Raw genomic sequence first — 27,666 nt, forward strand, 5'->3', positions numbered from 1 at the left:
CATCTGTGTATTGTGCCTCTCATTCTTTAAGTGCCAGGGCTACCCTGTATACTGATGTTAATAGGTTACCTGAGGCCAGCCAGGGAACTTTTCATCTCTCTGTAGGCAGACCAGGACCTGCGGCAAAACCATAGGAGCATCACATCACCACTGGACCGGGTTGTCATTGGGACTTGGCATGCACCAGAAGAGGAGGACTGCTGACTGGAAGTGTCAGCACACAGGCCAACAGGGCAGGAGCTACCATGAAAGATTACACAGGACGAGAAGGCCCTAGTCTTCTTTAGACACCCACAGAGACACTGTTCTTGCCACCATGAGCCAGGTAGGCAGCGGGTCTGAAGCTGCTACCATGGCCCGACAGCATGATCAACATCTTTCCAACAGGACCTTCATCATCATCACCACAGGCTAGGGGAGAGTGAAGGCTCTGAGGGCTGGGAATGTACACAGACTTCACTCTGTTCTGTCTGCTTCATTCTCCTCTGTGTCAGCGTCTTCCCTGCTTAGGCGCCTTTCACACATACGGTCCATTCAGTTCATCAGTTTAGGCAAGTCAAAATGTATCAGTTTTCCATCCGTTTTTCATCCATTTTTCATCTGTTTTTCATCCGTTTTTCGTCAGTTGTTATCTGTTTTTCAACCATTGCCATCCGTTTTTCATCTGTTTTCATCTGTTTTTCATCCGTTGTCATCCATTTTCTTCCGTTGTAATCCGTTTTTCATCCGTTGTCATCCGTTTTCATCCGTTGTCATCCGTTTTCATCCGTTGTAATCCGTTTTTCATCCATTGTCCTCCGTTTTTCATCCGGTCCGTTTTTTTGATGGATGAAAAAATAGGGCATTCATCCGTTCAAAAAAACGGACATTGACGGAAGCGGATGAAAACGGATGTTAACTGATGATCATCCGTTGTCATCCGTTTTTACATAGAGATACATTGATGTCCGTTTTTCATCTGTCAACGGATGGATGAAAAACGGACAAACGGACAGCATGTGTGAAAGGGGCCTTAGTGTGCTCTGTCAGTGTCTTGCCCGCTTAGTGTGCTCTTTAGTCACCCCTTCCTGTTCAATCTCCCTTCTCTAGTGCTTTCATTTACATTTCACCTATCACACTTCTGAACTGTGAAATGTCTTCATTGTGTGTTCATTTGCAGCAATTATTGCAGGTGTTCTAAAATTTAGTCGGACCTGTGAAAATTCCGGACCCTCGTCACTTCCGGGAACGCTTCGTCACCACCAGCTGCTAGCAGCGAGCCCCGGTGCGCATGCGCACAAGGCATTTTCAAGGTCCGATGAAATTCTAAGACTTACGAACCAGTTGCTGCGAGCCCCTGTGCGCATGCGCACAAGGCATTTTCAAGGTCCGATGAAATTCTAAGACTTACGAACAGCTGACTGAGAGGAGGAGGGGCTGAGGTGAGACACACAGACCGCTGCGGGATAATGTTACAACACCGCCGCGTCATCGAGCAAGGAACATGTTGCAGAGCTGACTTAGAGGAGGAGGGAAGGAAGTGAATACTCATACTAAATAGTAATGATAAAAAATGTTTAGTATGTCTTCTTCTTATTTTTTTTTAAAAAATGCCTTGTGCGCATGCGCACTGGGGCTCACATCAGCTGGGTTATGACGTAGCCTCACCGGAAGTGACGAGGGTCCGAAATTTTCATGGGTCTGATGAAATTTTAGAACACAGGCACTGCACGAGAATGGTTAGTGCTCCTGTCCAGTATACAGCATGTCAGGGTTCAAGGCTGTCATTGTTATTATATCAGTGATTGCTAGGGGAGATTGTGGGGTTACATGTGTGCCTAGCAGGCTGATCAGTCAGTTTATCATTATTGGCTTGTCTGAGGTTGAATTTACTTCCTTTACAGAAATTAGGGTGTTTAAGGGTTGTCAGTTTTACATCTGTGAATGAGTTGCCTGATGTTGTGTTTTATATATTTATATAGTTTTCCCACTTTGTTTTATTAGGATAAGTAAAAGAGCATTGTGCACATACAGTACACAATGTGCCACAGAACATGACATGTAGGCATGATTGTGTTTTATCATTTTCAAAAGAAATTTATGAAGAGAGGATCCCGCCTCATATAGTCCCCCCATTTGTTTCTTTAGGTTAGCACCTCTTGTCTGTGATTCCTGAAGAGTCCAACGAGTTTAATCATTTGTCATTCCCTAAGGCCCTTTCACACTATCCGTCCGTCGGACGGACTCCGTTTATCTCAGCGGGGCATCAATCCGTCGATCCCCCGCTGAGCAGGAGGGTGACAGCTGTTCTCTGCGCTGTGTGCGGAGATACAGCTGTCAGTTCCCCATTCATCTCTATGGGAACGGACGGTCCGTTCTCATCCGATCCCATCCCAGATTTGACGGATCGGATGTCAGCGGACATGTCTCCGCTGACATCCAATGCCCCATAGAGATGCATGGGGGGACCGTTCAGATCCGTCAAAAAATTTGACAGGCGGATCTGAACGGTCCGCCTGTGTGAAAGAGCCCTTAGGCCCCTTTCACACATGCTGTCTGTTTGTCCGTTTTTCATCCATCCGTTGATGGATGAAAAACGGACATCAATGTATCTCTATGTAAAAACGGATGACAACGGATGATCATCGTTTTTATGAACGGATGAATGCCCTATTTTTCATCCGTCAGAAAAACGGATCGGACGAAAAACGGATGACAACGGATGAAAAACGGATGACAACGGATGAAAATGGATGACAACGGATGAAAAAAGGATGACAATGGATGAAAAACGGATGAAAAACGGATGACAGTGGATGAAAAACGGATGACAACGGATAAAAAACAGATAACAACTGACGAAAAACGGATGAAAACGGATAACAACTGATGAAAAACGGATGACCCTTTGGGCTCTTTCACACGGCCGCTCCGTGTGTCCGCAAATCATCCTATTTTTTTGCGGATGATTTGCGGACATAATGTAAGTCTATGGCATTGCGGATGTCAGCGGAATACCATCCGCTGACATCCGATTTTCCTCCTTTCAGTTCTGTTCCGTTTTTTGGAACTGAACAAAACCCTATTTTTTCTACGTTCAAAAAACGGAAAGGAAGGAAAATCGGATGTCAGCGGTGTCGCTCCGTAAAAAAAAAAAAAAAAGTCCCGCAGCGGAGCTTTCACACGGAGCAGCCGTGTTAAAGAGCCCTTTCACACATACGGTTCGTTCAGTTCATCAGTTCAGTCACGTTTTTTGTCTTCAGTCAATGTCCGTTTTCATCTCAGTTCATATCCGTCTTTCATCCTTTTTTTGTCAGTTGTTATCCGTTTTTCATCCGTTTTTCGTCAGTTATCATCTGTTTTTCATCCGTTTTTCATCCGTTTTCATCCATTTTCATCCGTTTTTCATCTGTTTTTCATCAGTTTTTTATCCATTTTTCTTTCGTTGTCATCTGTTTTTCACCCTATTTTCCATCCGTCTAGCGGATGGGATCGGATGGGATCGGACCGACGGTCCGTTCCCATCCGATTTCCCCCATAGAGATGCATGGGGAACTGACAGATGTGTCTCCGCACACAGCGCGGAGGCACAGCTGTCATCCTCCTGCTCAGCCAGGGATCGGCGGATCGATCCCCCGCTGAGAAAAGCGGAGTCCGTTTGACGGACTACAAGTGTGAAAGAGCCCTTAGCGTTCATGTTCTTTATTGATCTTATGCTGATAGCCTATTCTCATTAATCACTTGCCGTCTGCTCACATTGAGCCTACTGCGGCAAAGTGGCTCTCCTGGGTCCAGTGACCTAAACCTACGTCGCAGAATTCCGCCCCCTCTCGGTGGCGCGCGCGCGTCACCGGAGGCTCGCTTCCGCTGTATTTAGACACAGCGGGAGTCGGGCCAGGGAAGGAGAGGCGGTGATTAGTGATGTCGCGAACCTAAAATTCGCCGTTCGCGAACGGCGAACGCGAACATCGGCAAATGTTCGCGAACCGGCGAACCGGGCGAACCGCCATAGACTTCAATAGGCAGGCGAATTTTAAAACACACAGGGACTCTTTCTGGCCACAATAGTGATGGAAAAGTTGTTTCAAGGGGACTAACACCTGGACTGTGGCATGCCGGAGAGGGATCACGCAAAAAAAAGTTCTTAAAAATTATAATTTTTTGATAGAGAGCCAATTATTGGAAAAATTAAAAAAAAATAAAAATAAAAAATTTCTTTGGATTTAGCATCTGGGGGGTCTAAAAAGTGTACCTGTCAAGTTTCAGCTCTGTAGCATGTCCAGAACCCCTAAAAAACAGCATTTTTCTTATATTTTCAGGAATACGGCTTCTCTGCGGCTGGCTTTTTCTCTTGCAGGCATTTAGCGGGCATTTTTTTAGGCAGGCATGTCATTTTTTGTATTTAGTGTCTGGAGGGTCTAAAAAGTGTACCTGTCAAGTTTCAGCTCTGTAGCATGTCCAGAACCCCTAAAAAACAGCATTTTTCTTATATTTTCAGGAATATGGCTTCTCTGCGGCTGGCTTTTTCTCTTGCAGGCATTTAGCGGGCATTTTTTTAGGCAGGCATGTCATTTTTTGTATTTAGTGTCTGGAGGGTCTAAAAAGTGTACCTGTCAAGTTTCAGCTCTGTAGCATGTCCAGAACCCCTAAAAAACAGCATTTTTCTTATATTTTCAGGAATATGGCTTCTCTGCGGCTGGCTTTTTCTCTTGCAGGCATTTAGCGGGCATTTTTTTAGGCAGGCATGTCATTTTTTGTATTTAGTGTCTGGAGGGTCTAAAAAGTGTACCTGTCAAGTTTCAGCTCTGTAGCATGTCCAGAACCCCTAAAAAACAGCATTTTTCTTATATTTTCAGGAATACGGCTTCTCTGCGGCTGGCTTTTGCTCTTGCAGGCATTTAGCGGGCATTTTTTTAGGCAGGCATGTCATTTTTTGTATTTAGTGTCTGGAGGGTCTAAAAAGTGTACCTGTCAAGTTTCAGCTCTGTAGCATGTCCAGAACCCCTAAAAAACAGCATTTTTCTTATATTTTCAGGAATACGGCTTCTCTGCGGCTGGCTTTTTCTCTTGCAGGCATTTAGCGGGCATTTTTTAAGGCAGGCATGTCATTTTTTGTATTTAGTGTCTGGGGGGTCTAAAAAGTGTACCTGTCAAGTTTCAGCTCTGTAGCATGTCCAGAACCCCTAAAAAACAGCATTTTTCTTATATTTTCAGGAATATGGCTTCTCTGCGGCTGGCTTTTTCTTTTTTTACTTTGCAAGTTGCTGTGCCACCTTATATATCAGTGGTGGGTGGGCAGTGGCACAGTACACTCTCTGTGGACCTGACAGCAGTCACTGGCACCCAGGCAACTGCAATTTAAAAAAATATATATTTTTTTTTACTTTGCAAGCTGCTGTGCCACCTTATATATCAGTGGTGGGTGGGCAGTGGCACAGTACACTCTCTGTGGACCTGACAGCAGTCACTGGCACCCAGGCAACTGCAATTTAAAAAAAATATATATTTTTTTTTTACTTTGCAAGCTGCTGTGCCACCTTATATATCAGTGGTGGGTGGGCACACAGTGGCACTGCAGTGGGCAAAGTACACTCTGTGGACCTGACAGTCACTGGCAGCCCAGGCAACTGCAATAATAAAAAATATATATTTTTTTTTCAATTTATTGCAACAAGATGCTGTGCCACCGTATATATATCAGTGGTGGGCAGTGCACTGCAGTGGGTACAGTGCACTCTGTGGACCTGACACAGCACTCACTGCAATTATGACAGAGGAAAAAAAAAATATTTTTTAAAATGCCAGGTACTGTGCCTGTGCCACCTGAAATGAGTGTGGTGTGCACACAGTACAGTCTGTGGTAGGTCTGTGGCCTCTCACACACAGCGGGCAGGCAACTGCAGTCACAGTGTACAATATATATATATATATATATAGAAAAAACTCTATTACCTTACCAGCCCTTTTTGGACGCTATATATATATATATGTATATATATAAATAAAAAAAAAAACCTCAATTACCAGCCCTTAAAAGGGCTTTTGGGGACACTAGATAGATATATATATATATATATATATATATATATATATATATATAAAAATTACACAAATACCAGCCCTTAGAAGGGCTTTTTGGGGTGCTGATATTACAGCAGTAGTGGACCAAGAACACTGCAAGACCAGGAACACTGACTAACTGTCCCTAGCTTAACAGCAGCAGCAGCAGCAGCAGCAGCTCTCTCCCTACTCTCACTACACACACTGCTTCAGAATGATCTAAGATGGATGCTGCCCTTGCTTATTTATAGGAGGTGGGAGGGTGTGGGAGGGAGGTATGCTGATTGGCTGGAAATGTGCCTGCTGACTGTAAAGTTCAGGGTCAAAGTTTGCCTCAATGATGTCTTATGGTGGCGGACCGAACATCGCATATGTTCGCCGGCAGCGGCGAACGCGAACATGCTAAGTTCGCCGGGAACTGTTCGCCGCCGAACAGTTCTATACATCTCTAGCGGTGATCACCGTCGCTCTTCCCCGATTGTCAGGGACAGACCGAGGAAATGTGACAGACAGTGACAGATTACAGGATTCAGCATAGTTGAACCTTCGATCTGTTTCTCTGTCACACAACCCCTTTCCCCCACACACGTCAGTAAGCATGAGGCATACATTTAACCCCTTCCCTGTCAGTGTCATTATTACAGTAACAGTGCATATTTATAGCACTGATTACTGTAGTAATGTCACTGGTACACCCAAAAGTGTCAAAAATGTCAGTCAGGGGCCCGATCTGTTCGCCACAATGTCGCAGTCCCGCAAAAAAAATCGCAGATCACCGCCATTACAAGTAAGAAAAATAAACAATAAAAATGACCGATCTTTCCCGTAGTTAGTAAACGCAATAACTTTTGCACAAACCAATCAAAATACGCTTATTGTGATTTTTTTTTTTTTTTACCAAAAATATGTAGCAGAAAACAAATTGGCCTAAAATGTTAAAAAAATGTAGATTTTTTTTTTTTTTGGGGGGGGGGGGGGGGGAATGTTATATATCAGAATGTAAAAAATATTGTTTTTTTTTTTTTCAAAATTGTCGCTCTTTTTTTCAAAAATTAAAAATCAAAAGTGATCAAATACCACCAAAAGAAAGCTCTATTTGGGGAAAAAAGGACATAAATTTAATTTGGGTACAGTGTCGCATGACCACGCAATTGTCCATTAAAATAACGCAGTGCCGAATCGCAAAGTATAGCCTGGTCAGGAATGGGGAAAAATATTCCGGTCTTAAAGTGGTTAAAAATTCGCTCATTTAGAATTTTTTTGTCAAAGACATGTAGCTAATTACATTTTGGCCTAAATATATGACAACATTTTAATATATTGGATATTTTTTAACTGTCAAAGTAGAAAATGTAAATTTTTTTGCAAAATTGTCGCGCTTTTTTTATTAATATCGCAAAAAATGAAAAGCGCAGAGGTGATCAAATACCACCAAAAGGAAGCTATGTTTGTGAAAAAAAAAGGACGTAAATTTAGTTTGGGTATGGAGTTGCATGACCGCGCAATTGTCAGTTAAAGTCGCGCAGTGCCAAGTTGCAAAAAGTGGCCTGGACGTTAAGCAGGAAAATCCTCCGGTCCTAAAGTGGTTAACATATCTAAATCTACAGTAAATCTAGCTCTTTTTGTGATTAGACCAATTGGTCCAGATGCCCTGTTAGTCAAATCTGACATTAAATCTTTTCCTTTATTCTTTGCTTTTGGTCTGGAGCTTAGAACTCCCTGGTCATTCTCTTCCTGCTTCATCTCAAATGTATTTTCTTGATAAGCAGGATGAAGATTCAATTGTGAATCATTGAAGGCATTTGGTGTAGCTACATGATCCCTGTGGGGCTCAGCTACAGAGATCTGCATTCTCCAATGCTCCTTCTCAATTCAGTACAGGACTCTGCTTTTCTTTTAGTAAATCACAGTGCATTTCTACTACAGTGCTGCAGAAATCTGCTTTGCTAAACACTGTTGCTTGGTAGGAAGTTGGTTCTCGAAGCCAGAGTCCAGTAAGCATGGGGAAAGTGATCCCCTGGTCTTCCAGTTTAATGGTTAATACAACATATCATGTCTCTTTGTCCGATGAATCACAGTTCTGCCTTGTTCCACGTTTATTTCCTGGGTGTTGGTATAGAATATGCCAGGAGAGAGCTTAAGTCTCGGTTCACACTAGGTCGCTCCGACTTCAGGGGTGACCTGTGAAGTCGTGTGCACCGCGACTTCGGGGCGACTTGCACGGACTTCATATAATGAATGTCTATGCAAGTCGCTCTGAGGTCGCCCCGAAGTAGTACAGGACCCTTTTTCTAAGTCGGAGCGACTTGTGTCGCTCCTATTAGAACAGATCCTGTAGCACTGCATGGACCGCGACGGACCGCGACTTGTCAGGCTGACAAGTCGCCTGACAAGTCGCGGTAGTGTGAATGGATACTTAGACTCCTACAAAAGACAATGTGTCTTTTCAGGAGGGAAGACAGAGCAGCGCCTTCTAAGTGCAGCAAGACATTTATTGAAGTATGTGCAGCAGTATTACTACGGCGACACGTTATTGGAGTGTGCGCTCCTTCTTCTACGGCCTGAAGAAGGAGCGCACGCTTCGATAACGCGTTGCCGTAGCATCCCACATCACCCCCAGGACTGACATCAGGATCCCGGGACCCACGAGTGCCAGCATTCCACCAGTTGACGGGGAGCCCGCGGACACCACCGAAGCTGCCCCTGCACACACAGAGGAACCCCCCCCTGCCGCTCTCACGGGGATCCACTGCCTCCACCACTAGGACCCTCTCCAGTGATGCTCCTGATGATCAACATTACTTGACTAACTGCATCTTATTCACCGACTAAATGTGAGTGTAATACTGCTGCACATACTTCAATAAATGTCTTGCTGCACTTAGAAGGCACTGCGCTGTCTTTCCTCTTGTCTCCCCCCAGAGATCTCTTCTGTCTCTTCCGCCGGCAGCCGCTACAGTGGACAGCTACCCCCTGAACTGTTTGGGGGTCCCCCTACCCCTGGTGTTTCCCTTCCCCCTTCCCCCCCTCCCCCGGGTCCCCAGGACCAGACTTTTTTGAGACCTCTTCTTGCGCCAATTCACCACTAAACCAATGTATCTTTTCAGAACCCAAAAAAGATATGTGCTATACAGCACTCTCCTCCCGCGCTCAGAACCCGGTCCTCAGGCTGCCTCAATCCCGGGAACTCGTGCTAAAACTTGGCATCCATTATGGCTAGGCTTTGCTGCCCCTTACGACCAGGGCGGTCGACCAAACACTGTAATACAAAAACAAAGAAAGGGCGCACCAGCCTAGCGCATTATCCTCAGCGAGTTTATTAGATAAAAGTTAAAATCAGCTACTCACAAACATACGTGAAGTACAGACACATCAATCCCATAAAGCCGCCTCATAGCAGAGGTCCAACGTCTTTACTGGAAGCAGAGGGCTGACGCGTTTCGAGGCCGTGCCTCTTCCTCAGAACCACTGAGGAAGAGGCACGGCCTCGAAACGTGTCAGCTCTCTGCTTCAGCGGCTTTATGGGATTGATGTGTCTGTACTTCACGTATGTTTGTGAGTAGCTGATTTTAACTTTTATCTAATAAACTCGCTGAGGATAATGCGCTAGGCTGGTGCGCCCTTTCTTTATATTTTCAGAACCACCTTATCGGAAATTAGTATACTGTTTATGTGATTCAGTTCTTGGGTTTTTTGATGTTTGTATCACACATTATGCCTATGAGCAGAATTTTACTAGTGGGCTGGGTGCTTCTCATCTCAGGCCTTTAATTCTCTTATTGGCATGTTGGTTATATTAGAATATAAAAGAGTATCTACTGGTTTTAGCGCAAATTTATTTCAACTTAAAATGTTAGCTCTATGTGGCAGGTCAGAATTTGTTTTAGATGAGCATTTTCCAATTGTCTACAGATGCAACAGAATCCATTACATGTGGTAATCTCCGCTCTGGCAAATAGTGTTCAGCATTTTGACCAGAATATTGTATTTACACAGTACCCCTAAGAATATTGTTTACTTGGGCTCTTCCTTTTTGTTGTGGCTATGGCACTTTGGATCAAGCAGTTCAGCTTCCAGAGCCTCTTAATGATGATTGTTAGAATAGCGTTTATATGCAATTAACTGCCTAGGATATCTGTTCCTTTTTGGTCTTCATTTTATATTTAGGTTAAAGTAAGAGATTTTCAGGGTAGCAAAACATTTAATGGCAGATGCTTTGTTTTGTCTTGTTTCAGTCAGTGTTTCAGGACACCAGTTACCCCAGCAATGAGGAAAGGCCTTCAAATTCCTTAACACCAGTTTGTTTTTTGCTCGCAGTTATATGCAATTTGATATTCAATTCCCTTGCTTAACCACTTAAGCCCCGGAAGATTTTACCCCCTTCCTGACCAGGGCCTATTTTGCGATTCGGCACTGCGTGAATTTAACGGACAATTGCGCGGTCGTGCGACGCTGTACCTAAATGAATTTGGCGTCCCTTTTTTTCCCCACAAACAGAGCTTTCTTTTGGTGGTATTTGATCACCTGTGCGATTTTTTGATCATGCGCTATAAACAAAAAAAGAGCGACAATTTTGCAAAAATAACAATATTTTTCACATTTTTTTTTTAAATTCCCCCCCAAAAAAATGTAAAAATAAAAATTTAACATTTTAGGCCAATTTGTTTTCTGCTACATATTTTTGGTAAAAAAAAAAATCGCAATAAGCGTATTTTGATTGGTTTGCGTTATTATTAAAGTTATTGCGTTTACTAACTAAGGGAAAGATTTTTATCATTTTTATTGTTTTTTTTTTTAACGAGTAATGGCGGCGATCTGTGATTTTTTTTTGCGGGACTGCGACATTGTGGCGGACAGATCGGATCCCTGACTGACATTTTTGACACTTTTAGGGGTACCAGTGACATTACTACAGTAATCAGGGCTATACATATGCACTGTTACTGTAAAAATCACACTGGCAGGGAAGGGGTTAACTTTATTGGAGAAGGAGGGGTTAAGTGTGCCCCTAGGGGCATGCTTCTAACTGTGCAGGGATGTGGCTGTTTGTGTAACAACAGAGATATACGATCCTACATAGCAGGACCTATGTAAGTGATCTCTGCACTTACACAAGGGAGAATGACAGGCGGCTTTGTTTACATTAGCCACCTGCCTTTCTCCCTCTGTACCGGACGATCGCGAGTGACCGGAGGACATCGGGTCCGCCGGTCACACGCACGGACATGTTAGGGAGCGAGCGTGGGCGGGAGCGTGCCTCCGGCGGCGCGCGCTCCCCCCTAGAGGTTTGCAGGTTACGTTACTTTGCCTGTGAGGGGCTGACTGCCGCCGTAAATAGTCGTGCGGCAGTCGGCAAGTGGTTAAACAACCAACATTATCTACATCACTGATTGCATCTCCTTTTAGGACTCTTCAGAACTCTTTTGGCCTTTATATCAAAGTGGTTGTTTCCGCACTTCTACATCAAAACTGTTAGGAGTTTGAAACACAATGACTTTGAATATAATTCTCGCTTTTGGTAAGAAGTCCTGAAACAGACTTTAGAAGCTATGTTTATATGCTGCTATTGGATCACAAATTGAATACATGTCATGTTATTTCACCACTGCTATGGAATCAATCTGTTCTGCATATAAAACAGAACTGCTTTCCCACTCCGTTCAGTCTGGTTAGTTGAGGTTAACTTGCTGGACAGTGTTTGAAGAATCGGATTAGCAAAACAAAGATAGGTAGTTATCATTTCATGCTAAGCCATTGGCATACCCCCCAACCGTCCCGGATTCCGGACTGTCCCGCAATTTGGTGGGAGTCCCGTGGTCCCGGGAGCCGGGCTGAAGTCCCGGAAAATGTGGCCGGTCTTCTCTGCTCCCCCCTCCTCCTCCCAGAGCTCCGCCTCCAGATCCTGCGTCTCAGCGCCGCTGCGCCGGCCGCGATCGCTGCAGCGGGGGACAATCAGAGGAACCTGTCAGGGGAAGATAACTCAGCGGCCGCCTGACACAGTCTGTAGTTAATGCTGCAGCGAGATTCACTCCTGCACTTTTTAACTACCGTCTGTGTCAGGCGGCCACGGAGTTATCTTCCCCTGACACATGATGATGATTACAGGAAGTGCTGAGCCCGAGCAGGACCTGCGGGCGAGTGCAGCGGGACCCGGGAGTTGAGGTCTCTGCGGTCTGCATCTGTCTCTCTGGATCTCCCTTAGTTCTTCCGAGAGGTTAGTGTTCTTTTTGGAACTTCCTACCTCTTGCTGCGGTGTTAGCCGCGGGGGGGGGGGGTGTATGGAGCTGGGGTGAATGGATGTGCCTGGGGGAGGGATTTAACCGGGGGGGGTAGTGGATGTAGCTGGGGGTTGTTTGGAGCTGGGGTGGATGGATGGACCTGGGGGGGGGGATTTAGCCAGGGGGGTGTATTGAGCTTGGGTGGGCATTTGGGGTGGATGTACCTAGGGGAGGGATTTAGCCGGGGGGGGTGTGGTGGAGCTGGGGTGGATGTAGCTGGGGGGGTGGATGGACCGGGGGAGATGTGTGGAGCTGGGGTGGGCATTTGGGGTGGATAGAGCTGGGGGAGGGATGTAGCTGGGGGGGTGGATGGACCTGGGGGAGGTATTTAACCGTGGGGGGGTTTATGGAGCTGGGGTGGATGTAGCTGGGGGGGTGTATGGACTTGGGGGATGGATGGACCTGGGGGAGGAGGGATTTAGCCAGGGGGGTGTATGGAGCTTGGGTGGGCATTTGGGGAGGATGTAGCTGGGGGATGGACGGACCTAGGGGAGGGATTTAGCCGGGGGGGTGTATGGAGCTGGGGTGGGCATTTGGGGTGGATGTAGCTGGGGGAGGGATGTAGCTGGGGGGGTGGATGGACCGGGGGGGATGTGTGGAGCTGGGGTGGGCATTTGGGGTGGATAGAGCTGGGGGAGGGATGTAGCTGGGGGGTGGATGGACCTGGGGAGGTATTTAGCCAGGGGGGGTGTATGGAGCTGGGGTGGGCATTTGGGGTGTATGGAGCCGGTGAGGGGGTGGATGGAGCTGGGGTGGGCATTTGGGGTGGATAGAGCTGGGGGGTGGGTGGTGCAGAGTCCGACCCCTGCATTCTGTACATTACACTCCTGTCCCCTGCGCTCTGCACATTACATACTCCTGTCTCCTGCATTCTGTACATTACATACTCCTGTCTCCTGCATTCTGTACATTACATACTCCTGTCTTCTGCATTCTGTACATTACATACTCCTGTCTCCTGCATTCTGTACATTACATACTCCTGTCTTCTGCATTCTGTACATTACACACTCCTGTCTCCTGCATTCTGTACATTACACACTCCTGTCTCCTGCATTCTGTACATTGCATACTCCTGTCTCCTGCATTTTGTACATTACACACTCCTGTCTCCTGCATTCTGTACATTACACACTCCTGTCTCCTGCATTCTGTACATTACATACTCCTGTCTTCTGCATTCTGTACATTACATACTCCTGTCTCCTGCATTCTGTACATTACATACTCATAGAATGTGTCGGCAGATAAGAACCATTTGGCCCATCTAGTCTGCCCAATATATCTGAATCCTATGAATAGTCCCTGGCCCTATCTTGTATGAAGGATAGCCTTATGCCTATCCCATGCATGCTTAAACTCCTTCACAGTATTTGCAGCTACCACTTCTGCAGGAAGGTTATTCCATGCATCCACTACTCTCTCAGTAAAGTAATACTTCCTCATATTACTTTTAAACCTTTGCCCCTCTAATTTAAAACTGTGTCCTCTTGTGGTAGTTTTTCTTCTTTTAAATATGCTCTCCTCCTTTACCGAGTTGATTCCCTTTATGTATTTAAAAGTTTCTATCATATCTCCTCTGTCTCTTCTTTCTTCCAAGCTATACATGTTAAGGTCCTTTAACCTTTCCTGGTAAGTTTTTTCCTGCAATCCATGTACTAGTTTAGTAGCTCTTCTCTGAACTCTCTCTAGAGTATCTATATCCTTCTGGAGATATGGCCTCCAGTACTGCGCACAATACTCCAAGTGAGGTCTCACCAGTGTTCTGTACAGCGGCATAAGCACTTCTCTCTTTCTACTGCTTATACCTCTCCCTATACATCCAAGCATTCTGCTGGCATTTCGTGCTGCTCTATTACATTGTCCTCCCACCTTTAAGTCTTCTGAAATAATTACTCCTAAATCCCTTTTCTCAGATACTGAGGTCAGGACTGTGTCAAATATTCTATATTCTGCCCTTGGGTTTTTACGCCCCAGGTGCATTATCTTGCACTTATCCACATTAAATTTCAGTTGCCAGAGTTCTGACCATTCTTCTAGTTTTCCTAAATCCTTTTCCATTTGGCGTTTCCCTCCAGGAACATCAACCCTGTTACATATCTTTGTGTCATCAGCAAAAAGACAAACCTTACCATCGAGGCCTTTTGCAATATCACTTATGAAGATATTAAAACAAAATTGGTCCCAGTACAGATCCCTGAGGTACCCCACTGGTAACATGACCTTGTTCTCAATGTTCTCCATTGACTACAACCCTCTGTTGTCTGTCACTCAGCCACTGCCTAATCCACTCAACAATATGGGAGTCCATGCTCAATGACTGCAGTTTATACTCCTGTCTTCTGCATTCTGTACATTACATACTCCTGTCTCCTGCATTCTGTACATTACTCACTCCTGTCTCCTGCATTCTGTACATTACATACTCCTGTCTCCTGCATTCTGTACATTACATACTCCTGTCTCCTGCATTCTGTACATTACATACTCCTGTCTCCTGCATTCTGTACATTACATACTCCTGTCTCCTGCATTCTGTACATTACATACTCCTGTCTCCTGCATTCTGTACATTACATACTCCTGTCTTCTGCATTCTGTACATTGCATACTCCTGTCTCCTGCATTCTGTACATTGCATACTCCTGTCTCCTGCATTCTGTACATGACATACTCCTGTCTCCTGCATTCTGTACATTACACACTCCTGTCTCCTGCATTCTGTACATTACATACTCCTGTCTCCTGCATTCTGTACATTACACACTCCTGTCTCCTGCATTCTGTACATTACATACTCCTGTCTCCTGTACATTACACTTTCCTGTCTCCTGCATTCTGTACATTACATACTCCTGTCTCCTGCATTCTGTACATTACACACTCCTGTCTCCTGCATTTTGTACATTTCACTCTCCTGCACTATATACACAATACTTTACATTGTATACTTCTCACCAAAGTCTTCATTGTCTCAACAGTTGCTGGTTGCTATGCAGTCTCTGACTATTTTAATGAAGTTCTTCTTTAAGGTAGGCTGAGCAATCAAAGCATATTTTAGGAGTACATGGAAGTCTGGGTTTTGTTTACCCTATCCCTTAAGCCCCTCCCACTGCTACACAACTGGCCACACCCACAATTTGCCGCGGCGCGCTACGCGCTTTGCAAGTTGTATTCCTCTTTTAGTGTCCCTCATTGTGAAGTTCAAAAGTTGGGAGGTATGCATTAGCATTGCCCAATAGAGCTGATTCAGCAATTTTCACTATCCGCAAGGCTTTCCTTTCTTTTTCTGTTCCATGTAAATGGCTCTCCTCTATCAGAATCATAATTAAAATCTGTTCGTAAAAGATGTTGATGGTGCAGGATATGCAGCTGCTACATAGGGAGTGCATCAGGACATAGATGGGTGCCCTGCTCTTTATGTACGACCTGCTCTTTGCATTTATTACACAAGTCCCCATCTTTTATAATATTAATATATAAAAGAGATTATTGTATGAATAGTTGACATTCATATGTTTTCTGGTGCAGAGGATTTTATTTTTCCTTCTGTTAAAATTACAGCTCTCCTGCAGGGTATATGGGGATGCTCATATTCCCTATTTGCAAGTGTGAGCTGCGTTGGATATCCTTGTTGTTCACCTGGAAGGGAATGATTTAGGTGGATTCAAAATATTAGACCTTCTAAATAAAAGGGAACCGCTTTGTCTACAATTAATGGTTTTCTAGGCCTGGACTTCAGTTCATGGTAAAGTTACCATACAATGTGCATTAATTAATATGCTGATTTCCTGTATACTCATTATTAGTGACTTCATTTTTTTCGGGTGTGAACTGAAGAGTTTCATCAGAGATCTAGCAGCGTTTGGCATAGATCCCAACCTTCACTCCTTTGCGACCAAATCCCTCTGTCTCTCATGCAGTTTCAGTTGTCCCTCGTTTTGGTCTGATGTATACATCTCTATACAAAATTTACAGTTTTACTGCCATAGGTGTTATGCTGTGCTAAACTTTTTATCCGGCCTCTAGAATACTGCATTTGTTATTTTGGAGGGCCATTATTGTGGAAAAGTAGAGGTAAGAAAAAAGCACTTGTGTTGTTTAGTCAATTATTTTCTGCATATTAGATCTTTGAGGTCCCTGTAACCAGGGACGGTTCTTTTCTACTTATTGTGTAAAAGGGTGTCCCTCTTTATAATTTCAGAAATTTAGGAGGTATGGTTTTAGTACATTTTCTCAAATATTGGTAATTGCATTTTCAATGCTGGATTGTAAAGAGTGATTGTTTAGGCTGCTGTGGTAGGGTGGGGCCAGGTTGATAACCTGGCTTTTGGGTAATGTCCTTGGACAGTGGTTGGTAAACTGTTATTTGGTTGGTATAAGATATTGCTGCTTGAGTCTTAGTGACTAAGCATGTTGGTCTGTTAATGGTTAACAGCGGTTCTGTTTGATATTAACCACTTAAGCCCCGGAAGATTTTACCCCCTTCCTGACCAGGGGGTATTTTGCGATTCGGCACTGCGTGACTTTAACGGACAATTGTGCGGTCGTGCGACGCTGTACCTAAACGAATTTGATGTCCTTTTTTTCCTACAAACAGAGCTTTCTTTTGGTGGTATTTGATCACCTGTGCGATTTTTTGATCATGCGCTATAAACAAAAAAATAGCGTCAATTTTGCAAAAATAACAATATTTTTCACATTTTTTTATATGAAATTCCCCCCCAAAAAAATTTAAAAATCAAAATTTTTTAACATTTTCGGCCAATTTGTTTTATGCTACATATGTTTGGTAATAAAAATCGCAAAAAGCATATTTTGATTGGTTTGCGCAAAAGTTATCGCGTTTACTAACAAAGGGAAAGATTTTTGTAATTTTTGTTGTTTTTTTTTAACGCGTAATGTCGGCGATCTGCAATTTTTTTTGCAGTACTGCGACATTGCGGCGGACAGATCGGACCCTTGACTGACATTTTTGACACTTTTGGGGTTACCAGTGACAGTAATCAGTGCTATACACATGCACTGTTACTATAAAATTACACTGGCAGTGAAGGGGTTAACTTTATTTGAGAGGGAGGGGCTGTGTGTGTCCCTAGGGGCGTGATTCTAACTGTGATTGGCTGTGGCTTGAGCTGTAGGAACAATGATCAACGGTCCTACATAGTAGAACCGTATGATCATTGTTTCTACACAGGGGAGAATGACAGGCAGCTTGTTTACACTAGCTACCTGCCTTTCTCCCTCTCCCCCAACGATCGCCGAGTGACCGGCGGACATCAGGTCTGCCGGTCACACACGCGGGGGGTCCGTGACCGCGTGGGAGCGGGAGCGCGCCGCCCGCGGCGCACGCTCGCTCCCCAGAGCCTCACAGGTTAGTGACGTATATATACGTCACTTTGCCTGTGAGGGGCTGACCGCCGCAGTATATGTACTTGCGGCGGTCGGCAAGTGGTTAAAAGTTAAAGTTAATTTCATAATCATAATTGTTTTAAACCCAATAAAGGGGCCACGTTCTAAACTTTTCCCCAATCCTTGTTGTGTGTTTATTTTATATTTTAAGTATGTTCTTATGGTATGATGGGTGTTAATGGGGTGTACAATCCCATGCAAATGTGCAGTGGGCTCACTGCTCCACTTACCTGCCACCTCTAAAAGCGATGTCCCTGGGCCGGCTCCTTGTGTGCTGGCTGTGTCTGGCTCCCCTGCTGCGTGCTGCTGCCTCGCCTTACCCGTGACTCCACTGATGCTGTCCACACGCTCTGGGCCTTCAAATGCATAAACATGAAACATGCGTGACAAATTGGCCAATTATTAAACGCATAAACATGAAATATTCATGACTGATGCCAATTGTCTGGAAGATTTAATGTTTATGCATTTGATTCCCATTGTCAAGAAACAATGGATATTAAAAGCATAAACATTACAGGACAATTTGGACTGACACGCTAACAGAATGTTACAGCTGGACATAGCAAACTTACTGACATGTATTATACATGTTTTCCATGATCAACTGTAACATTCTGTCAGCATGTCAGTCCACATTGTCATTTTCAGGGGTGTGAGGGTGGCACGAGAATGCAAATGTGCAGTGGACTCACTGCTCCACTTACCTGGCACCTCTAAAAGCGATGTCCCTGGGCCTGCTCCTTGTGTGCTGGCTGTGTCTGGCTCCTCTGCTGCGTGCTGCTGCCTCGCCTTACCGGTGACTCCACTGATGCTGTCCACACACTCTGGGCCTTCAAATGCATAAACATGAAACATTCGTGACAAATTGGCCAAATAAACACATAAACATTAAATATTCCTGACAAAGGGCATCAGTCACAAATATTTCATGTTTATGCATTTGAAGGCCCAGAGTGTATGCAGACAGCATCAGCGGAGTCACCGGTAAGGCGAGGCAGCAGCACGCAGTAAAGGAACCAGACACAGCCAGCACACAAGGAGCAGGCCCGGGGTGCAGGTAAAGTAAGTGGAGCAGTTCAGCTGTAAAATTCTGTCAGCATGTCAGCCACATTGTCATTTTCAGGGGTGTGTCACACACCCCTGAAAATGACGATGTGGCTGACATGCTGACAGAATTTTACAGTGTGAGGGTGGTATGAGAGGCAAATGTGCAGTGAGTGGACTGTGGACTCACTGCTCCAGTGACTCACCTCCCAGGGAGGCTGCCACAGTGCCACTTCTAAAACCGGCCTGCTCCTCTGACTGCTTCAGTTTTCTTCTGGCATATGCTGCCTTCACCTTGCCTCGCCGCCTCACCGACCAACTCACTGACTCTATCCACTCCAGTCAGGCCACGTCCACGCCTGTCCATTCCGCGCGCGCTCTAAGCCTGGGCTGGGCCTGGGACGGGCTGGTGGTGCTTGCTGCGCACTCTCCCTCTGCTGGCGTGACGTCATGTCACTGTGCACGCCCCCCTCCGCCGGCCTGTTTGTATAGGCGCCGCGAGCGGCAAGACGCTGCCTGCACTGTGTCCGTCTTCTGGCTGCCCTGTTCCTGCAGGAGGACTGGAGCAATGGGAGTGGCGTTCCTGCTGTGCAAATAGTGCGGGAACATAGTTCCCATGCGTTCCTGCAGGACTCGAGCCCTGCTTTTGGTCCCTTAAAAAGTGGGAGGCACATATACAAACTGTTGTAACTCCTTTCACCTGATTTGGATGTAAATACCCTCAAATTAGAGCTGAAAGTCTGCAGTTAAAGCACATCTTGTTTATTTAATTTCAAATCCATTGTGGTGGTGTATAGAGCCAAAAAGATTAGAATTGTGTCGATGTCCCAATATTTATGGACCTGACTGTATTTCATCCCACCTCTTGCTCTGAAGGCAATTCTGAAATTTTGGATTTCCCCATCAATTTTTTTTTTTTTTTTTATGTACCTCAGTGACAATGGTCATTAGTAGAAAAAGAGGGATGAAAAGAGAGAGAGAGACACAAAACAGGAAGTTAGAGGGATTCCCCCCAATAAACAGTTGTCTCTAGAAGAGATACTGTATATCCATCTGAAGATTTTCCCCTAACCCCTGTTCTGGAGACAGTTTTACAATTTTGTATTCCCCTAACTTTTTTTGGTCACCAGTACAAACTGAGAGGGTGAATATTCACAGTGAGGACACAGACAGGAAGAAAAACGTGACTGAGAATCTAACCCTTCCCCACTCTATCCAAAACTAAAAAAAAAAAAGGTTTTTCTTAACTTATGGCCTTTTAGTTGTTTAGGGCATAGGGACATAATTCCTAGGGATCGACCGATTATCGGCAACACCCGAAATATATCAGAATCGGCTCCTGAGGTTACTGATATTGCCGATGTCTCAGAAAGTGCTTTTACCGGAGTGATGCCTGCTAGAGGCATCACCCCGGTACCGGCGTCCATAGCCGACGGTCGGCTGTCTTGTAATGACAACCGATGCGGCTGAGAACTCGCTCGGCTGTCATTGCAAGGAGCGGGAGGGGACGTCTCCCCCCCTCCCGCCGCCTTCCGTGGCTCACCTGGGTATCCCGTCCCACCAGAAGACCCGGGCAACCAGCCTGCACGGCCGCTGAGGACCCGATCAAAGCCGCATTTGGCTCTGATCGGGTCTCCATGTAAAAACCTGGAAGTGATGTCATGACATCACTTCCGGGTACTCGGCGCCAGATTAAAAAAAAAATTACAGCATTCAAAACAGCCAAACTTGGCGTTTTGAATGCTTTTAAGTGCAGAGGAGGAGTTTGGGACCCCCAGATCTCTCCACAAGAGTACCTGTAAAAAAATAAAGAAAAAAAAAAATTTTAAATGTCCGATAATATCAGCCGATACCGATATCCAATGACCAAAATATCGGTATCGGCAATAAAAAAAACAATATCGGTCGATCACTAATAAGTACCCACCAAATTTACACTACAGCTATATTTATGATTAAAATATACCCCTACAACATTGTGTTATGGTACATACCCCCTAATCCCCGCCATTTTATTTAACCACTTGCGGACTGCGCACAGTATATTTACTGCGGCAGTCAGCCCCTCACAGGCAGAGCGACGTAGGTCTACCTCGCTAGCCTGTGAGGCTCTGGGGAGCGATCGCGCGCCGCCGGAGCCACGCTCCTGCGCGTTCACGGACCCCCCCGCTCGTGTGACCGGCGGACCCGATGTCCGCCGGTCACTCGGCGATCGTCGGGGGAGAGGGAGAAAGGCAGGCGGCTAATGTAAACAAGCCGCCTGTCATTCTCCCCTGTGTAGAAACAATGATCATACGGTTCTACTATGTAGGACCGTTGATCATTGTTCCTACACCTCAAGCCACAGCCAATCACAGTTAGAATCATGCCCCTAGGGACACACACAGCCCCTCCCTCTCAAATAAAGTTAACCCCTTCACTGCCAGTGTAATTTTACAGTAACAGTGCATATTTATAGCACTGATTACTGTAGAAATGTCACTGGTAACCCCAAAAGTGTCAAAAATGTCAGTCAAGGGTCCGATCTGTCCGCCGCAATGTCGCAGTACCGCAAAAAAAATCGCAGATCGCCGCCATTACGCGTTAAAAAAAAAACAGCAAAAATGACAAAAATCTTTCCCTCTGTTAGTAAACGCGATAACTTTTGCGCAAACCAATCAAAATACACTTTTTGCGATTTTTTTTTACCAAACATATGTAGCGTAAAACAAATTGGCTGAAAATGTTAAAAAATTTAGATTTTTACATTTTTTTTGGGGAATTTCATATAAAAAAATGTGAAAAATATTGTTATTTTTGCTAAATTGACGCTCCTTTTTTGTTTATAGCGCATGATCAAAAAAGTGCACAGGTGATCAAATACCACCAAAAGAAAGCTCTGTTTGTGGGAAAAAAAGGACATCAAATTTTTTTAGGTACAGCATCGCACGACCGCGCAATTGTCCGTTAAAATCACGCAGTGCCGAATTGCAAAATACCCCCTGGTCAGGAAGGGGGTAAAATCTTCCGGGGCTTAAGTGGTTAAAAAAAAATCTACATTGTGTACATTGAGCAACAACATATTTACTTTGTTTTTAATTTTTAGATATTTTCCTTCTTCTAAAAATTACACCAATTTCCCCCAATTAACTAAATTACATTTTACTAAAAAACGTACTATTTATACTATGTTTTTTTCTCCATGTTTAGAAATGCAGATTTACCTCTTGTTTTTATCCAGCAGATGACCAACAAAATAATGATAACCAGGACGACAGGGACCACACCCAGTACAATTAGTAATATTGGAATTGGGTTACCTGGAATTTGAAAAATACATGCAGTTAACTGAGATCGGGGGGGGGGGGGCATTTTTATTTATCATTTGTAGGTTTGTATCACTTAGCATACTAAAGCACAAATCCTGAAGGGAGAAATCCTCATTGGCCCTGAACCCGCTTCCTCAACAGGCACATCTTTTCTGGGCATTAGGTGAAGAGTTCCCCAACCCTTGATAGATCTAGATTTGCCATACATTTTGGTATTAAGCATTGGGTAAAATTCCACTGAATTTGTTCTCTAATGTTGCCTTACAGCACTGAAAGGTGAATTTAGAAAAACGTTAGGAAATTAGGATGCCTGTTATAAGGGGAAAGCTCTAAAATGTCCCTAATTGCTCTGTGCCCTGGATTTATAAACAATTTCAGGCACTATGATGTTAACGAAGGGTAGAGAGCTCCGCGCTTGTGGAGTATTGGATATAGTAGACAATATAGACTGTTGCCTCCCTATATTATAGTCCAAAGACTATATAATATGGTGAAAAAAAAAAGGGGGGGATAGGGGATGTCTGTTAGCTAGGAAAGATAATAAAGTGCCAAGTTTGGAAATACTATCAACATGTGGTAAAAAATGTAAATAAATAAATAAAACCGATATATAAATTGTGGTATTTGAAATAGTTGGATAAACAGTGCATCAAAGTGACATGTGCATATATTTCACCATAAAAGGTGACGTGTGCTATGTAGGTAAAATTAGTGGTGTTGGAATAAATTGACAATATATGTCTAACAGTATATATGCACTATGCAGATGATATGAAAGGTGATATAATCAATAGATAAACACAAATAAATATAAGTGCAAAGGTGCATAAAGTGATCCATAATATATATAGATGATAACAAATCCTCCTCATAAAATGTGGACAATAAATCAAAGTGACATGGGCATGTGCGTCCCTGTAAGGTGACGTGTGCTACAATGCTAGTGAAATTGGAGGTATTGGTGAACGGTACCAATATACTTAATTTGATAATCCAAACAAATACAGGTGAGATAAAATCAACAATTGATATATAAAAACTGATATGTGAAAAAATTATTATTAGCACGAATTAATAAGCATAGATGAATATAAGTGCAACCGCGCATAAAGTGACACGAGTGACAGCCCCAATGTTAAAGTGACATATGCTAGATAATATCTATGAAACTAGGTGGTAGATCTCTGCTTCACAGAATATGCGTTGCGGAAAGTGGCGTGACTAATGGGTGAACCAGGAAAAAAAGGGGGGGGGGGCAATATAGTGATGCAGTAATAACTATGAAGTGACAAATGCTGAAACACCAAAGTGATGTGTCCAATTTCCAAAAAAAATAAATCGATAATAGTCTATTTCAAGCGAAACAGTGATGATTGATAAGTGATCATCCTAAAAGGGGTGTTGATAAATTCTTCGTGTATCCCGTACACAATACTGAATAACCCTGTGGTGGGTGGTGAGGTGCACGGTGACCCCTACGGTAGGTAGCACACTCACGAGAGATACTCACCCCACACAGGGGTACAAGGCGGGTATGTTAAGATGTAGAGCTGATGTATCCTACTTTCTTCTCCAGGTCCAGGTAGGGACGTCTGGAAAGGTCCCTGGTGGTCCAAGGGTTAAAAGATATTGGCTATGTACTATGAAGATCTGGTGGGGTTCAAGGATATCCGCTCCGGGGGTCCGCAATGGTATGGAGTAAGGGATCAAACAATAGAGAGGCACATAGCGTAATACTGTAAATACAGCTATTTATTTGAATAGACAGGGTAAAAGGTACTCACAAACGATAGATCATAAAAAGGCAGTGAATTCCAGCGTCCGGAACGCTGTGCGGTCCAAGCTTTGTTTTGGGAACCGGAAGTGATGCGACACGCTGTACCGGTTTCGTAATGCTGAGGACGTATCATTACAAAACCGGTACAGCGTGTCGCATCACTTCCGGTTCTCTATTGTTTGATCCCTTACTCCATACCATTGTGGACCCCCGGAGCGGATATCCTTGAACCCCACCAGATCTTCATAGTACATAGCCATATCTTTTAACCCTTGGACCACCAGGGACCTTTCCAGACGTCCCTACCTGGACCTGAAGAAGGAGGCAGGATCCATCAGCCCTACATCTTAACATATCCGCCTTGTACCCCTGTGTGGGGTGAGTATCTCTGGTGAGTGTGCTACCTACCATAGGGGTCACCGTGCACCTCACCACCCACCACGGGGTTATTCAGTATTGTGTACGGGATACACAAAGAATTTATCAACACCCCTTTTAGGATGATCACTTATCACTCATCACTGTTTCGCTTGAAATAGACTATTATCAATTTATTTTTTTGGGAAATTGGACACATCACTTTGGTGTTTCAGCATTTGTCACTTTATAGTTATTACTGCATCACTATATTGCCTTCCCCCCCTTTTTTTTCTGGTTCACTATGATGTTAACATCATCATTTCCACTCAATAAGAAACCTTTATCAAGCCAGCAAAGGTTTCCTGCTCCCTATCAGTAGTGATGATCCAAACATACCAGGGTTTAGTTTGGGGCAGTTTCAGCGAACTTTACTGAATTTCAAATGTTTAATCCTATTTCAAATGTTTAATCAAAGGGAGGTGAATTATAGAAATCAGTAATGGTCTTTACCACGTTAATAGCAAGAGATTGCCAAAAAAAGATCATGGGCACTGCCAGGGGTGGCATGCACAGAAAAAAAAAAATCAGTTTGGAAGGAAGCAGTAACTTTAAAAAAGCTTAAAGTGAAATAATAAACATGCAAAACTACTTTAACTACTTACCGCCCACCCACTATCAAATGACGGTGGATTTGTATGGCTCTCGTTCTGGGAGGATGTCATATGACGGCACCCCAGAACGGCCACTCTCGCGCCCCTGTGGAGGCGCACAGCGCAGCGATCGCGGCCACACCGTGTTCCTAGGACATGGCACGACCCTGATCTTGGTAAAGAGCCAATGACGTGGCTCTTCACCCACGTGATCGGCTGTGTCCAATCACAGCCGGTCACATGTAAATGAGGAGGTGCCATTTATCGGCGCTCCTCGCCTCACACTGTCAGAGTGTGTGGCGAGGAGAGCCAATCAGTGGCTCCTCCTCAAAAGGAAGTCCAGGACAGGTAATCAGAGCACTGATCATCAGTGCCCTGATTACGGTAAAGAAAAAACAGTGCCCATCAGTGACACCAACCAATGCCCATCAGTGACCCCAATCAGTGCCCACAGTGACCTCAATCAGTGGCCATTAGTGATGCCAGTCAGTGTCCATCAGTGCCTGCTCATCAGTTCCACCCATCAGTGCCCCTCAGTGCCGCTGTCAGAACTTATCAGTGCCATAAATGAGTGACACCCACCAGTGCCGCCTATCAGTGCCCATCAGTGCGGCATATTAGTGCCTCCTCATTAGTGCGGCATATTAGTGCCTCCTCATTAGTGCCACCTTTTCAGTGCCCATAAGTGCCACCTCATCAGCGCACATCAGTGGAGGAGAAAAATTAGTTATTTACAAAAAAGAAAACAATTTTTTTTTTTCAAAATGTTCTGTCTTTTTTTCTTTTCTGTCTTTTAGTTAAAAATAAAAAAAAAAACAGCGGTGATTAAATACCACCAAAAGAAAGCTCTATTAGTGTGAAAAAAATGATAAAAATGTAATTTGGGTACAGCATTGCATGACCTCACAATTGTCATTCAAAGTGTGACGGCGCTGAAAGCTAGAAATTGGCCTGGGCAGGAAGGGGGTGAAAGTGCCCGGTATTGAAGTGGTTAGGTAGCATGTCTGGGGATGCCACATCTCTGAAGTGACACATCTGTACAAGTCTGGACTGGCCATAGAGCCACAAAGTGGGAGGTAAATGGTGACCGTGGTCTAGACAGGCCTAACACAAACTTTGCTTGCCGCTCACCTCCCACTAAGAGGCTATGCCTGTGTCTCCTCTGGCGAAACTATCATCAAGGTTTCTGGCTGCAGGAATGAGCTGTGTGTCTCTCTCACACACAGCTCAGGCTCTGAGCCAGTGCTGATCTCTCAGTATGGACTGGAGAGGAGAGAGAGCTCATCTGCTTCTCCTCCTCCTCCTCCCACCCCTCTCCTGCTGTCTCTGCCCTGCCCAGACTCCTTAGGGATGTGTGGGCAGGCAGGTAGTTTGAACCCAGAAGAGGAAAGTTGCTGACAGCCTACGCCTGAGCCTCTATCTTAGGGTAAGTAAGCTCATCCTCTATCTTGCCTCCCAGTGTGTAAACTAATTTAAGGGGAGCTGAATTCAAAGACACCCCAAAAATCTAAGAGAAAAATGATTCAGCAGGCTAGTACATTTTTCTGAAATTTTATTGCAGCAACTCATAATGGTACTCAGTAGATTGTATGGCCCCCACGTGCTTGTATGCATGCCTGACAACGTCGGGGGCATGCTCCTAATGAAACGATGGATGGTGTCCTGGGGTATTTTCTTCCAGATCTGGACCAGGGCAATACTAAGCTCCTGAACAAACTGGGGTGGCATCAGATGGACTGAAACATAATGTCCCAGAGGTGTTCTATTGGATTTAGGTCAGGCAAGAGTGGGGGCCATTCAATGATATCAATTCCTTTATCCTCCAGGAACTGGCTGCATACTCTCGCCACATGAGGCGGGGCATTGTCGTGCGCCAGGAGGAACCCAGGACCCACTGCACCAGTGTAGGGTTTGAAAATGGGTCCAAGGATTTTATCCTGATTCCTAATGCCAGTCAGGGTGCCATTGTCTAGCCTGTAGAGGTCTGTGCATCCCTCCATGGATACACCTCCCCAGACCATCACTGACCCACCACCAAACTGGTCGTGCTGAGCGATGTTATATGCAGCATAACATTCTCCACGGCTTCTCCAGGCCCTTTCACGTCTGCCACATGTGCTCAGCGTGAACCTGCTCTTATCTATGAAAAGCACAGGGCACCAGTGGCGGAGATGCCAATTCTGGTGTTCAATGGCAAATGCCAATCGAGCTCCACAGTGTTGGGCAGTGAGCACAGGGCCCACTAGAGGATATCAGGCCCTCAGGCCACCCTCCTGAAATCTGTTTCTAAATGTTTGGTCAGAGATATTCACACCAGTGACCTGCTGGAGGTCATTTTGTAGGGCTCTGACAGTGCTCATCCTGTTCCTCCTTGCACAAAGGAGCAGATACTGGGCCTGCTGATGGGTTAAGGACCTTCTATGGCCCTGTCCAGCTCTCCTAGAGTAACTGCCTGTCTCCTAGAATCTCTTGAGAGACATAGCAAACCTTCTGGCAATGGCACATATTGATGTGCCATCCTGGAGGAGTTCGACTGCCTGTGCAACCTCTATAGGGTCCAGGTATCCCCTCATGCTACTAGCAGTGACACTGACCCTATCCAAATGCAAAACTAGTGAAAACAATCAGAAATAATGAGAAGGGGAAACATTTTTTCAGTGGCCTCCACCTGTAAAACCATTCCTGTTTTGGAGGTTGTCTCATTGTTGCCCGTCTAGTGAATAGGGATGATCGAACGGTTCGAGTCGACCATCGGTTCGGCCCGAACATTGGGTGTTCGAGGTTCGGCCGAATTT

General features: G+C 44.8%; 1 protein-coding gene across 1 annotated transcript in view; it reads right to left on the reverse strand.

Moving 5' to 3' along the window:
* The window catches only part of LOC309552865 (uncharacterized protein), a gene marked incomplete at both ends in the record, with an annotated part of 89,370 nt that extends 70,783 nt beyond the window's left edge, over nt 1–18,587 (reverse strand). Inside the window, 2 exons of the mRNA XM_082253776.1 lie at nt 17,960–18,085; nt 18,437–18,587. Of these exons, the coding sequence (XP_082109902.1) occupies nt 17,960–18,085; nt 18,437–18,587 (277 nt within the window). The remainder of the gene's footprint in view (nt 1–17,959; nt 18,086–18,436) is intronic.
* Between the last annotated feature and the right edge of the window lie 9,079 nt (nt 18,588–27,666).

The sequence above is a fragment of the Pelophylax lessonae genome (assembly GCF_965119305.1).
Source record: "Pelophylax lessonae genome assembly, chromosome: 4".
Lineage (NCBI taxonomy): Eukaryota > Metazoa > Chordata > Amphibia > Anura > Ranidae > Pelophylax > Pelophylax lessonae.